This window comes from Dunckerocampus dactyliophorus, chromosome 2, assembly GCF_027744805.1.
Source record: "Dunckerocampus dactyliophorus isolate RoL2022-P2 chromosome 2, RoL_Ddac_1.1, whole genome shotgun sequence".
NCBI classification, from domain to species: Eukaryota; Metazoa; Chordata; class Actinopteri; order Syngnathiformes; family Syngnathidae; genus Dunckerocampus; species Dunckerocampus dactyliophorus.
Window position 1 is genome coordinate 14,479,809 of NC_072820.1, and position 15,583 is coordinate 14,495,391.

The window sequence follows — 15,583 nt, forward strand, 5'->3', positions numbered from 1 at the left end:
AGGCAGCAACTGGGACAGCTCAATGAACGTTGTCATGTAACAGCTGACATTGGTTGCAACACAATAGTTGCCCAAGTGCTGTCCCACCTAAGTTACTACCTCCACAGGTGGAATAGTGCTGGAACAATTTGGTCCCCCATTCCATGTCGGTGCCATTTATACAGAATAGTGCCCCGAAAAAGGGCGGAAAAATCCTGTAAAAGCAGTTGTAGTAACGGTAAATGTTTTGGTTTCAAAGTCCAGGCCATCAGGACAGTTATAGGTCAAATGTGGAGGATTTTTTCTTTTTGGCCTGAAAACTCTCCTGCGTCGTCGGGTCTGTTGTACACAGCCAAAGGTCAGGGGTCACCACGGGGGGGGGCCGTCAAGGTCAAAAGGTTTATCACTCTCAGAGGGGTCTTGGAGCCGTCACTCAGGCCTCGCAGTACTGTCTTTTCTTCCTCCGCATTTTTTTTTATTTTCCTAATCCTTCCAAATGGCTCAGGCCGAGTGTCTGACAGCAGCAAGAGGAACAAACTGTGGGGTGTGGAGCTCTAAGCCGTCAGCTGGAGATTTCACTTTGAAAAGGTTCCATTCTATTCACTGCCCTTTTTTTCTCCACCATTTTCGAGGGCCCGCCAGAGTCCAAGCACCCACAGTAGCTGCCCCTCCTGACCTTGCCAGCGGTGGCTGCTTTATTTTGTTTGGGCATTTTTGGAAAGGATGCTTCTGACAGGTCGGGCAGGCAGCTGGGCTTGGATGAAGTCTTACAGGCAAAGTCAAATTAGGCCATACTAATGTTTTGCACTGTCAGTCATATGAGGGTTGTCATCTTCATCCAGACATGTGGAAAATGGTCCATTTTGGCTCCATGAGGAAACGGGGACCATTCATGCAAAGCCAATTTCATCAAGCAGGCAGAAATTTCTTGATATTCATGTTTGTACAGCTGTGCCCATCTATTAAATGACACCACATCCTTCGCTCCCCTTCTGCTCCTTCCCAGCACCTCTACATTGAACCTCCAAAAAGTATAGAATACTCTCGAAACTTAATTAGCTTGGCATTTACGTGTTTTTATCAGAACGGAACTCTGTTTTGTGTTAATAATCCAGCCATGAATCAAAGTATTTATTCACCACTTTCTAAAGTAAGAAAAGGTGCAGCAACACTTTTGCAGCATGTTAAAGACATTTATCCATTTTTTGTTGTTTGGCATTGTATGGAAAAGCACTCAAAACAGGATTCAACTGGAGCATTGCAGCCATAACAGTAGATCCAGCATTTTTATACACCTTACTCTTTTACACAGAATGATTTAGCTACATGTTAAAGACAACACTTGACAATGTTTAGTTGGTACCGTTGGAGATGAGGTAGTGTTCAGGAAATACACAAACACAGGATCCAGCTGGCACACAGTAGATCCAGCATTTATCCACCTTTGGTTTGTACACAGAACCCAACTAAATGGGATACTGCTGTGTGTATCGATACAATGAAATGGCATGCTATTATCAGCTAATTAGCCGCATGATAATGTATAACATATTTGTCGTACAACAGGGCAGGAGAAGTGAGACGCCCCTGTCGTCTTGCCTCTGTTACGGCACTGTTACTACCTCAGAAGGTAGAAAATTGTGGGAATTGACACAAAAGGGCAGAAAAATGCCAGCTTTTACATGCAGTGTCAATATTTACTGTACATAAGATGCTGAGATGGTAATGGTAATGTGCTTCCACACAGCCATGATTAATTGGTAATTGGGGCATAGCCACAAAGATTCCATGGGTCAGAGGAAGGGCCTCTCATGTGGGGGTGGAGGCAAGGTAGGGACATCCCCAGGGATGAAGTACTAACTGTCACATTGTAGCACCAAGTGTGACAGACCTGTAGGGAATGGACCCGAGCCTGTCATCTGATCCAGCAGCAAAGTGATGGTGGCGCCCTCCACTGGGAGTGTATTACTGAAGACTTTTCTGCCTTGCTGCTGTTTTATTTTTTTTCTGGGGAGGGCAGAATTGTGTGCAGGAGTGAACGTGAGAGTGTGTCTGTTGGGTGATGGTGAGGGAGGGGGTGTTGAGCGGTATAATTGAGAGCGCAGAGGGAGTTTCTTCACTCCATCTTATGATTTGAAGGTGAAGACAAGCGCCCTCGGGGCCCCCTGTCAGAGCTTTTGGGCGCACTCGGCACAGACTTCAATAAAAACACACAAAAAGAATTCCCCCACAAGGGCGCCCGGCTGAATTGCTGACACCGATGTAAAAGATTCGGTTTTTCTGTGAATCATTTAGTACGCAAGCCAGAGCTCCCTCTGTATAACATGACAATAAAGAGAGCCTCCCATCCCAGCTGCCTATTCATTTTCAGTCTGAGGGTATGAGGGTACACTTGTGCCACCTTCCTCCACATCCCTGTTATGGAAATATCAAATGCAGGCTTCTTTTTTTTTTTGCACTGGGATGAGGATCCTGCAGAAGCATCACACCAGAGCATCAGCATCAGTTATTTCTGTGAAAGTAACAGAAATGTTTGAAGGTGTTGTCACAAGCTCACAGGTTCCAGCTGTTTGTGTGTACCAGAGGGACATAACACCTTCTCCCCTACTCTCTCCTTCCACTCCCTACTTGCTATTGTTGTTTTTTTTTATTTCACTGCTCAGTTTGTTATCACTTTCATTGCACTTAAGCATCTCAGCATGGTTGTTTTCTGTGGGTTTTGACAGAGGAGCTCGATGTGTTATAGTCTGGAGTTAAAATTAGAGGAGCGTTCTGTCATCTTCTTGAGGCGACGGGGAGTCTGTCAGTCACCGCCGTGGTGTGTTTTAATCATCTCTGTCCCACTTGGAGAGGCGCTGACGGTTAGAGTGAGGGTTCCCTCCCCTGGACAATACCAGCGTGCCAGACATCGCATCCGCTCTGATGTCAGACGCAGCCACTGGTTAAGAAATGTGAGACGTTTCTTCCGCGAGTTAATCCTGCAAATGCAATTGGGGAATGGAGCCTGGTGAATTTTCAAGACGTATCACACGAGCGTTTGAAGGGGGTTTTGTGATCTTTCGGAAACACATGACAAGCGCAAGGAGATTGGCAACAAAATAGCGAGGATTTGTCACTTTTGTAAGGGAGGCGTAGCTGATAAAAGTCATCAAAACAGGCGACATCTTAGAGGCTTAATGACTGAGGTCTCCCCCCTTGTGAGCTGTAATAATAGTGCATTGTAATTCTATACCCCTTTTTAATGATCCTCTCAGGAATTCAATCGACATTTCTTTGTGAAGCAAAGTAGGTTAGATTATATTTTCTATAATTTGACAACTCCACATCTACTAGCTCAGTCAGGCTGCAGATTTCGTTAACCCCCGTACATCTCAGTCTCTGTTAACCCCCCACCTCCAACTCTCGCCTTAGTGCTCTCCCTGCAGACCTCTCCAGAGATACGGCCTCTCATTTTCTGAGAGCATCATCTGACAGTCTTAATGGACAAGTATTTTCTCCACAAGGCCAGGAGAGCTCTTGCTGGAAATACCACTCTGGGCCAGTCTGGGCTAAGTACTGTTTCCTCCTCGTCTCGGGCACACCTAAGATTGTGTTTATGGGAGGGAAATTAAATGGCAGTGAACACAAAGAGGAGGGAGGGGAGAAGAGTGTTTTTTTTTTACTGACATTTTAATGTTAAAAAATAAAAATTGAATATAAAGACGCTGGTTGAGTTCCAAGTTGTACTTATTTCAAAACAAAACACTTTCCCCACAGCAAGTGAGTAGAGTAGAAATAATCCACTCCCGAGTCAAACTATCATTGTGGGTCATTGTGTCCATAATACTTGAGATTACAGTGTTGTGTGTTTGAGGCATTTATGACAGTTGTGTTATCGCATGTTTGCCTGTTTTTGAGCCCAGCATGTTCTTAATCAGTCACAGGTTTGCCCGTCATTAGAGATGCCTCTATCTATGAGTACATACTGTAGATAGATACATAGGATGCATAGGAACTCCGTTTGAGTGAGCTGCATGTATGCCTGTGTGCACAGCTTCTTTTAATGTGTGCAAGATTAAATACAATAATGCAATCCTTTGTTTTTTTAGTTTTATTCCATGTCATCTGAGGAATAACAAAAATTAAATTACAGTGACATTGTTGACTGTCAGTATAAAAACGTTACCCACTGTATAATAAAACATTTTTAAAAAAGCGAAATAAAATACAAATAAAGTACAAATACCTAAATTTAACTCCGCCTAGTTTGCCTCCGCCTCTTTTTCTGCATTTACTATTTTATGTCTTAAACGGACATACACTGAAATACATATTTTAATGGAGTATCATTTATTTGATTATGAAAAAAATAACCATTTAAAATAATTGTGTTCATTTTTTTTTATTTATTGCATTTATTTCAAAGTGGCTTTGTAAAAATAAATGCATCCCTCCTAATGGATGCCTTACACCTAATAGACACGAGGTCCTTTCTGCAGCTGAGTAAATAAAACGGCTCTGGCCACATACAGTATGTGGAAATCCAGTGTGTCTGTGACACCAATCTAGCCTTATTTTTTCTCTTTACTTATGTGGTCATTATAGCATTGCTGCTGTGATGTCACAACAACTGCTGCCTAATAGCATGTGGAGATTGTACTTCAGTATTTTTTGTGTGTTAACACCAGTTAATTGAGCTTTAATCAGAAGGAAATTGTTTCTAGCAAGTCCCCAAGTAATTAGTTTACCTGCCTTCTTTTGTCCACCCACCCACTGTAGTCTGTGTGGAGGGGGTCGGGGGAACTCCAAAAACTCCATCCTTTCAGACGCCTTTGAAAATCCAGAGCTCACACTTAAAGCTACAGTTGGTTTACGTGCAATGACATGTATGTACTGTATATAAATCTATATGTTTAATCTAATATTAATACCCACACATGCAAGGAACTCCTATCGCTCCTTCTGTACAAATATGTGTGTGTGTGTGTGTGTGTTCACAAGGTTCTGATTTGACAGAAGCTTTTCGTGAGATTGCGACTTTTATTCCCAGCGTGTGCCCTCACATTGGATATTGCAGTTTGCAGCCAGCGTGCATGTCCGCCATATGTAAGACACCTTGTGAGAGGGCTGCCTCAACGCGTGAGTACCTGCTGCGTGTTCCGAGCTCTCTGCACCAGCAGGGTGCGCCATTCCAATTTAGCCATCAGCTGAGGAAGTGGGGGGTAACGACGCGGGGGCTTCACGAGCGAGGCACGAGATTACAAGTCAGGAGACTCCTGTGTGGAGGTGATGAGGACTCTGAGACTGCAGGGGCCCAGTGTGGGGACTGTGGGACTGTCGGGGGTGAAACAGCGAATGGTGAAAAGGGGAAGACGGAGTTGACAACACTGCCTTAAAATGCACGAGTCTCTGTTTGGAAGGGGAGACTTGCCAAGCTTCACATCTGTTTGACACCAGACTCTGCGGTATGGTAGTTAGGGGTTGTCTGTCCTCATTCCCATCTCCTCCCTTGGTCTAGTTTGGAAAAAGAATCCTCCCAAGAAAACCCAAGAAATCTTGAATTTCCTTTAAACTAAACAAAAACTGTCTGTACCACTTGGGAAACATTTTCCAGCAAAAACAACAATCAGGTGACTCAGGTGCTGCTTGTGCAAATGTCGCATTCCGGAAAATTGGAAAGTCAGAAATAGGACTTCTGACAGTAAACAATAGAATGCCCTTCTCTATGTTGTATGTTATTTGTATTTACTGGTTACACTACATATTGTTACTTATCCCATTATTTATGGTAAACTCATTGCTGTATTACAGTTTTTTTTTAAGATTTCAGGTGAGGCATAACAGCATAAAGAAAAGCATCTTTTTCAGACCTGCTAAGATAACCTGAGTTACGTCAAAGGCAGTTCCAAGTTCCAACAGTGAGCGAGTAAACAATGTACAGCATAAAGCTCCACAAAGTATGCTCTAGAAATTATGTTTTTCTAGGAGTAGGAGAGGTCCCAACCATGTTCTTTGAAGGCTGAGACAAAATTTAAAATCAAAGTCATCAGCCATTGTTTTTGTTTACTTTCATTTGGAACATTTTGAAGTCCCACTTTTCTTGAATGCAGCAATAGTAAAATGGTCTCCCCCTCAGGGCCCATCCCATGCCATAGTCGTTCAGTGTGCGTTTGAGCATCAGCCAAGTCCTCCTCCAGAGGCCCCCGAAGACTTTAGTGGAGACGGGACATTCCACACGGCATAAGTCATGCTCTCCACCCCGCCATGAGTTAATTATATGCAGGTGTTTGCCTTTCTCAGGTTTTTGCTGTTGGTCTAATAAAAAAAATGTCAGGGTAAGTGTATAGCGGGACAGACAGAGTAAAGAACGAAAGGGAACACGGGAAGGAAGTGGCTGAATGTGCTGTGTGAGGCAAATTATTGCCCCCATGTAGATTCATCAGTTCTCCCTGCTGGATTAAGGAAGGGCCTTTCTAATGAAGTTCGCCCCGTCAAAATGAAGGGACTAATTCTGATTTAGCTGAGGTAATGAACTTCCCCTCTCCAAGTGAGAGCAGCACCATGGGGCGATGAGAGAGTGTGCTAGCTTGGTAGTGGGATTGGAGAGTGGCAGCAAGACAAGACAGGAGAGAAACATGGCGCAAGGTAGAGTATAAGGGAAAAAATTATGCAAAACGCCTGTCTGGTATTTGCTGAGGTGTATTAAATTTCCAGAGCGGGCGCTTGTGTTATATAAAATTATGCAAATGCCTTGTGGCCCGCTGTGAATGGCAGCTTGCTGCTCCTGAGCATGCGTGGCTGGCCGCTACACGGAGCGCGCTCAGTGGGACTCAGCTTTTCTATTAAGGAAAACCTCTAGACACCTGATGATGAATACTCTGCCGCCAAATGTTCCCCTCTTTTTTGTGTGTGTGCCGAAAATATGAGTGCTTTTCTAAATGACTTTGGAGAGCCTGGCATGGCGCTCGGTGGCCTGCGTCGAGGAAGGTTGGGGGGAAGGTTGCAGTATTGGTGGTGGGACCGTTCCCTCTGCAGCAGGCTAAGGGAGTCAATTAAGGCAAGCACTGATAATTATAAGCCGGCAGAACGTAGGCGCTGGCTAATTGTACAGAGTTCCATGCGGCGAGCCCAGCCAAGGGGCCTCTCTGCAAATGCTCCCCTTTTGCTGATCCTTTGTGTGGACCACAGAGCCAGTAGAGCCACATACCTCAGCCTGACAATGCTGCATTCAGGTTCACAAGAGAGAAAAAAGACAGGAATGAGTCACAGTAATTAACTTTTTACATTCAGGCCACTCACTCTTTGGAGACTTGAAAGAGATTCTCTTAGATTCACACCTCAATCTGCACTTTGCTTGTCAGAAAGAATGTTCTTTTGCTTGTTTGGGTTTAGTTCCCACTGAAGAGTGTAACAAACCAATAGACTGTGACTAATGGTGTCATAAGTGGGGTCATTTTAGCTAGGACCCTGACTATGCTGGTCACTACAGTTTTCTAAATGATCTGGCTCTTTTGTGTTTAGTGTACAGATGTGTCAACCCAAAAGACCTGAGCTCAATTCTGGATAATTGTGGGCTTGTGGCAAATGGTGTTGGAAGTGGGATCATTTATGCTGGGACTCTTGGTGTTCAGTGTACGGGTAGTTCAAGCCAATAGCCATCAGTCTGAAATGGATTCCTTCAGTGGGTATAAAATCCTCCTGTTTTTGCCCCCAATGTTTGCTAACTCCAAAAAGTGTTCCAATGGGCTAAAACCTTTTGTAACATCCATTCAGGCGTTACGCATGTTTATGTCGACACAGAAAAACTGTCATCTTGGCTTGGTCTAGTAGCAGGGGGAGTGCTATGGGCTAGTGAACCGAAGTGAGCTGATCCTAGCAGGAGCCCCGCTCTGCTCTGATTAGCACCTCCAACGCACCGCCATGCATCAGAGCTGACATTCTCCCAGAGACGTGTTACTCCCGAATTCTTTGCTCTGGCTGTGCAAGGGTGACATCCTCCCCCTCTGGAGAACACAGCATCAGGCATGCAATGAACCCGGCGCCCTGACATGAGCACTTTGCTTCTACTTCTTCTGCATGCACACTAAAGATTTCTTTTACATGGCCACTTCCCCACCAGCAAGAACAGTGGAGCTTCCACTCTCTGTTTTAATGGCTTTGATTTCCTGTTCTATTTGTCTGATACATTCATTCACTGATAAAATGGAGGGAAACTTCAAGGTACCACGGTCTAATCTCCTACTTTCATTCCAATATTTTGCACATGACTCCCTCTGTTCTTCCCCAACTGTGCAGGCAGGAAATAGATACTGGCAATGTTCCCCACCGTCACCGGTTCTCCAATCAGCTTTGGTCCTGAGGGGGTCCATCCCTTTGCGCTCCCACCCACCATCTTCCTTCCCCCTATCCGACGCATTCCCTGAGCCTTAATGGGCCTTGGAGTACTTCAGAAATTAGTTTGTTTCTATGAGTGTTGTTTTCTACCTCAAGAGAGCACATCACACGGTGGTGGAGTCAATTTGTATTCACCCATAATTCCCTGGGCCTTAATCACTCTGATTTTCCCCCCATTATCTGTTAATGGATAGTTCCCGCAGAGAGAAGAGAGAAGTAAACCCACCTACTGTTTACAGGCCTGAAGCTGTCGACTGAGCTACCATTCAAACCCATAGAGGCTTGCACATACAGCACAGAACCCAAATCTTCCAGCCTTATTAACTGAGAACTCCTATATCAGGCAGGAAATTATGAGACAGATGGTAGAACGGAAAGTAAGCTCTAGCTAAAGGTGGAATTGCTCATAAACAGGATGGGAAAGGTTGGGTGTTTTGGAATCGCATTGACCTGTTTTGTTTGATCGAACCACTTTTAATTTCTTGGGTGCCCCCACAACAACACACCCCTGCCTACTAAATAGTCCCAACTTTCCCTCTCCCTTGTTTACTCATTACTTGCAGCAAAGGAGTGCCTTGATTGATGTCCTTAATATCATTTGGCTTAGCTGCTTTGGCCGCACGAGCAGACCAAGTGTCAGAGAATCGCACAGCAGAGATTAGCATAAATCCATTAAGTTCTTGAGTCCTAAAGCCAAATGCTTCAAGCCATTCTGACATTAAAACAGTAAGCTGACACATCGAGAGGTGTTTGGGAAAATGACTGGAACTTGGAGAATGAAAAAGAGTAACAAAGAAACGAAAAGTAGAAGCCTAGTGTTTGCTTGCTAAAGCAAGTCCAGAGAAGATTTTAAAGCATCAAGAAAACATTTCGTTCATTTTTTTAAATGTATTTATAGGGACAATGCATATTAATAGACATTTCTATCAATATGCCAGAATTCACCAAAAGGCTATTATTCTTTGAATAAAAATATATCCTTCTGATAAAGCTGTCACCATGGCTGCATGGATGTGACTGCCCATGTTAAGAAACCAATTTTGGTGACGTCTAAAGCATTTTATTTTTGTATAGAACACTTACAAAAATACTGAGAGGTGAAGCAAATACATTCTTTGGTCAACTACTCAACATCAGCTGGTGAGCTACTGCTAGCTTACGAGATACCTGTAGGAGACCCCGTGATAGCGTCATTGTCTAAAGCTGACTTTAGACTAAACAACTTCGACACATGAGTGTTTTGGAGACAAGCCATAAGTATTAGAATGATAACAAAAGAGTAAAATTGTTAGTGAAACTAAGTTGTGATGATGATTGATGTATCGTATAACGTAATAGCTACCTGTAGCTCGCCCGTGGGACAAAAACGAGCTAGCTAGATGTCGCCAGCCAGGCAAAATGTATAAACAAAAAAGCCAGAAAGTCGAATGAGATTGAAACGTGAGTGATCACACACGCTGACATTGATAGGCTTAGCCACTGACAAGCTGTCGTCAATTGACTACATATTTTACGGGCTATTGTTCACTCTCCCAATAATAAGAAACAAAGTAAAAGTCAAGCTTAGGGTTTTAGGATTAGGGTTTTAGTTGGGGGTTGGCGTATTGGTTTGGGTTAGATTTTTGATTAGCATTTTTAGATTTAGGGGTGTTAGAGTTTTGGGTAGGTTAAGAGTGTTTGGGTTAGGATTTAGGTTAGCAGTTTTAAGGTTTGGCTTTTGGTTATGCTGTTCAGGGTTACCCTTCTTAAAATGCAGTACAATCCTAGTTGGTATCTTGTCCAGATGACTTTGCAACATTTAAACCAGTACTCTCACAAATCCAGCTTCCTGATGAGGTCAAATCCAAACTGCCTTTCAGTAGCATTACCTCAGTCGAGTGGAGGCGCACTGATGTGCATTGATGGAACCGTATGAGGGTATTTCACTAATTTGCGCTGCATGTACAAGTGATAATTATGAATTGGAACATCATTAGTTACTTTAGTCTTTTTTACTCACTGTCAGTCGATCCGTTCCCAAGCAAAATAAGACGTGTCTATTGAGTCCACAAATTTAACTTCAAGAGTTACACTTCCGGAATTCACAACGCAAACCATGCCAGCCAGACAGTGGTGAGCTGCAACTCCCCAAACAACCTTCAACAGCACATGAACTTCAGCATGGATACTAAAAAAATGAACAGCAAGGAGAAATAAACACTATTATTTCTATTTCCTCTGCCACTCCTCACGGGAGGGATATTAGGCGTTTGTGTTTTAAGGAGCTGTGAAATACATAAAGCATGAGCCCCAGGAAGGTGAGGCCCTGTGGATATGCAGATGGGCTTACTTGGCTGGTGTCAACAGGAGCAGTCATCATCTGATGGATTTTCTTAAAGGTGCACAGGGACAGAGTGGTGGCAGCCCACAACACTCCTGAGACATTGGAACAGATCGGGCAAGGAGGGAGAGTAGAAGATGTTTGACGGACCCCCGTGGGCTTGGGTCTGCATGCGGAGTCTGCGCGGTGCAAAGAGAGGCGTGGTTGGAGGTGTGCACAGAACTATCGGTAACCATTATGGCATGCAGGGACACAGGAAGTGGTTTCAGTCCAGTGAGGAAGTTAAGACGAAATCCACGTAGATATAAAAAACAAAAGACAAGGCACGTGATACACGTGCGCGAGATGTCTTACATGATGCATGACAACATTTCAGACCGCTTTTCCTCATATTTTTTGTCAAATTCCGGCCTTTAGAGGCCCCACTGGTACTCATATACTGTAGTAATGTTAGCTATAATGCTAGCTGTTGTTTTGTTTTACATAACAACAGTTACGTAACCTGTTTTAAAAATAAAAGCTACAAATGAAAGGGCCTAGGGTACACGGGCTCACAAAGATTTTTCCACAGGATTAGTTCACAGCAATGAGCCACAATGGTTGAACATTTATCTTAAAAACATGGCGCATTCTTGCAACTTTTGCCTCACTGCACCTGCTCACAAACACACAACATTCGCAGGTCAGTCAGGCAGGTGCAGAGTTTTGTGCATAATGAAGCAGGTCAAGCAGGTCCAAGGGGAGCACGTTGTGCACTGGGGTCAAGTGAGGGCTGCGCATATGGCAGCAGCATAGATGAGTGAACCCTGCAGCACGCCTGACCTCAGTGTACTCCCCAGCACACACAAGCCAAGTGAATGATGATGAAAGAGGGCGAACGTGCTCGTGCTAACTGACTGGATGAACTCGCTAGCTATCCTCCTCCCCATCACCACCACTCCCCTCTTTGGCTGATGCCGGCTGCTCCACTCAGACCTATATTTAGGCTGCTGAGTAGCTCATCTGTCAAATGCACAGGGCTGCAGGAAACACCGCTTTTACAACCATTTTAAACTGTGATTGGCCTACCTTTTTGTACACAGTCATGCAGAAGGGTATCCTGTTAACTTCCCATGTCATTTCATGCTGCACACGCCATCCTATAAATAAATGAAAACGTTTAGCTCATCTGGTAAAGTTACAATGTCTAGTGGAAGGTGTTCGGCGTACACATAGGCTGCTAACATTCATAGTGTAGAGGGATTGCACAAAAACACATAGCGAGAGGAAAAACCCCATTCAGTTTGAAAATGACTTATTTTTGCCTTGCATGAACAGGAATCTGCTTTTTTTCCCGCTTTTGCTCATGTGGCATGATAGTTTGATAGGTTTTTTAAGAACTGTATTTCAATTTTTTTATAGTGTTTACTAATGGCTAATTAGTAGGGGTGTCACAAGATCTTGTATCACAAGATCTCGCGAGATTAAAACGTGACAAGAGTTCTCATTCAGAAAAAGAATGGGACAATAAAAAATTAATTAATCACACAATAAATGAAAATGAACTCAATAATTTTGCCGGCTTTAATATATTGCCATGTGCAGTATATTGCCGTGTTCTCTTTTTCTTTCCTCCAAAACAGGCAGGAAGGAGAATTCACTCAGCACCTTGGCGTGTTTGTTCCATAGACAATGGCATGAACAGAGTGAGCCCTTTTGTTATACAGTCTCTTTCGTCTCAGTGGCTTGGAGGCGGGGACGCTAGCGTACACACGGAGTGCAGAAAAGTGTAACGTAGTAGAAATTAAATTAGTAGATTGAAATGTATTATCATCTATTTTTTAATTGTACTTTTCTAAGTGATGTTAAAATATCATCTCATCTCGTAGACCCAATCTCGCGTATCGTCCCGTGAACTGACTATCTCTACTAATTAATTCATACGTTTGTTGAACAAAATTCAAGGATTGTACGTATAGAGCATTTATGATTTTAATTATTGCTTTTTTGAAGTGTTTGTGAATGAATATAAATTTTGTTTTTGCATGTAAATGAATAAATCATCATAATTTATTTTGTGCATTTCTGTAATAATTTTAATTTAATTTCAAGTTTATGACTAAATGAAGTCATCAAGATGAATACATTATTTGCTGAGAGATTAAGGACGATGACGAGTAAAATTTTATATATTTTTTTGTACTTTTTAACTTCTATTCAGATTTGCACCAATATGTATTTTGGTTTCTTCCTTTGCCTTCCCTCACAAATTCAAAATAGTTTTGAGTAGGAGAAAACACAAAAACTTCACTCTATCTGAGTTTAATATGAATAATAATTTCTTATTATATCATATATACTGTATATTATATTTATTTTTTCAATACATAAGTTTTTATGTGAGAATCGCTGTCTGAATGTTCTGAGCTCCTGTTACCATGCCAGTGTTGTAACGAGCAGAATAATGCTGTCTTGAGGCGTTAGCAAAGCTTGGACTTGCTATAGCTGTCGTTGTTCTTCCTTAGACAGCAAACTTGTTCAGACTGAATCAACAGCGCCTCTGCTTGTTGCGGCTAAGAGTGCACTAAGATGCACGCATGGGTGTATTTATGTCTGTGGAGGTGAATGTGTTCGTCACCAGACCTTGGATAAACCCTCCGGATGACTCACTAGTGCATCCATCCTTCTTCTAGCAGGAGCTGACCGGACGTCTGACTCTGCAGGAGTTTAATAGAGAACTGGTCTGGCCACACAGCAGACGATGAAGGCCTTTTATTGACATGCTGGAGATGGGTAGTTCCTGGAGACGTCTGACTCAGCAAGATTTGTGTGTGTGTGTGCGCTTGAAAATGAATGTGCCATGTTCTCAGTCTGAATGATTTAAGCCAAGTCGCCAATTTATGTGCTCCAATGTGGCAAAGCAGAGAGGATAAATGGGTGAACGTGTGCTTTTCTGCGCTAAGATGTGGTCCAAGTTGTAAAGGAGGGATGATTGGACTGTATTTTCTTTAACGCAGAAGCTATAAGAAGTTATTTGATGAGATATGTTTTTTGTATTTATTTTTTATAGGTGGTCAAACAAATTCAGCATTCAGCTGGTGAACTACTTTATCATTTTCTTTTTTGAAAAACTTGCGCCACAGACAATTATTGGATCGCATTACAGACCAGAAACCGACTGCTTGCCATTGGTGAATTTCGGTGACACTGACATTACCAAATATAGTATCTTGTCTGATAAAGAGTTACACCAAATCAAGTAAACTACACATTATTTTCTGTCATGTCATGAAAATCACAATTAACTACATGACAGTTTGTGTAAAAAAAAATGGAAATGGATAAAAGAAAAATGTTTGTTTTGTGAGTATTGTATCGTTCACTTATTGACGTTTGAGTTGTTGTTTTGTCTTCCAGAGGAGGGCTTGAACCACGAGTGCAAACTGTGCAGTCAGTCCTTCGACTCGCCGGCCAAGCTTCAATGTCACCTGATTGAGCACAGCTTTGAGGGAATGGGCGGAACCTTTAAGTGTCCTGTCTGCTTCACAGGCAAGTGTATCTTACATTTGGACTACTTTTTTGGAATTCAAATGACATTTCACCCCAAGAAATGATGGAAATATATACAGTCCATATAGTCCATTCCAGGGTCAAATTTCATATAATCATAATTCAGCAGTGATTCCCAAACTTTTTACAGTCGCTTACCCCTTCAGACATTCGACTTGATGTACCCCCTGCTGCTGCACACTTAAAAAACATCAACCATTTTTACATTTCATTAAAACCAAATATTAAACATGATTAATTGGTTAATTAATTTTATAGTACGTAATTCTGGTTCATAAATTTGCATTGTGCATGATCCGATTTTATTAAAGGTTTTACATGACCACCGATAAATAGATAAGATGTGAATTTCTCTTGGAGATGAGTAAAGTATCTATGTATTGGTCCTAGATATCTTTTATTTCAGCCGGATGTTGGGATGGCCTAGTGGTTAGAATGTTGGCCACACAGTCAGGAGATCGGGAAGATCTGGGTTCGAATCTCATCTGTCTCCACGCATGGAGGTGGAAGGAGTGAGGATAGCGCCCTGCAACCAGCTAACCGCGATAAACGAGGGATGATTGTATTAACCAAAGATTCCCCATCATTGAATTCAAATATAATCCCCTTGGCTGAAATATTGTTTAACACGTCTCATATGCCACAAGCCAATTATCTGCAAGTACAAGCCACATGTTGGAAGCTAAACCGTGTGGAGTTAGCAAAAACTGTGGCACTTGCAAAGCAAAGTGTTTTTGAGATAGTACTTGGGGTAAAAAGTTTGAAAACCTTTGATCAAGCGAACATGTTGACAGCTTAGCAAGTCGGATGCAATTCCATTCCGCGCTAAGCACCTCCAAGCTGTGTGGCCCGTGAGCGTTAAAATGTAAATGGGCTCTAAATGAGTTTGGAAAGGTCAAAGCAGGAAGAGTTTGCTGCATGCAGCTCCTTATTTAGTCCAATATGAAGGCCTTAGGAAGTGTCACAAGGTGAGAGAACGACATCACAAGGCGAGTGGAAGAAGAAGAAGAAGAGGAGGAGGTGGTGGTGTTTGTGGGGGGTTGGGAGAAAAGGACGTGTGCTAATTGTGGATGGCAGTGGTGCTGATAGCTGTAATGATCTCATCTGTCTCCGTGCATGGAGGTGGAAGGACCACGCTCCTCTTGAGAGGATAGCGCCCTCCTTCAGTGTCAACAGGGTTAACTATCTCCATAATGAAATCTGCAAAGTCGTTAACTTGGGCTCTTCACTAGTTTTCCCCTCCTCAGCTCTTTAGTCTTCTTTGCACTTTGGAGTTCTCAGCTCATTTCCTTCTCTTTGCCTTTCCGGGCAACACGCTTGATACATCAATTAACATCATTAGCTCCCATTTTGCCTTTTTTC

General features: G+C 42.8%; 1 protein-coding gene across 7 annotated transcripts in view; it reads left to right on the top strand.

Annotated features, from left to right (window-relative positions):
- Nucleotides 1-15,583, top strand: part of LOC129177354 (zinc finger protein 521) — a 147,916-nt gene that overhangs the window by 96,063 nt on the left and 36,270 nt on the right. For all 7 annotated transcript variants that reach the window (XM_054768400.1, XM_054768405.1, XM_054768406.1 and 4 more), the window contains one exon: nucleotides 14,069-14,200. In XM_054768400.1, the coding sequence (XP_054624375.1) occupies nucleotides 14,069-14,200 (132 nt within the window). The remainder of the gene's footprint in view (nucleotides 1-14,068; nucleotides 14,201-15,583) is intronic.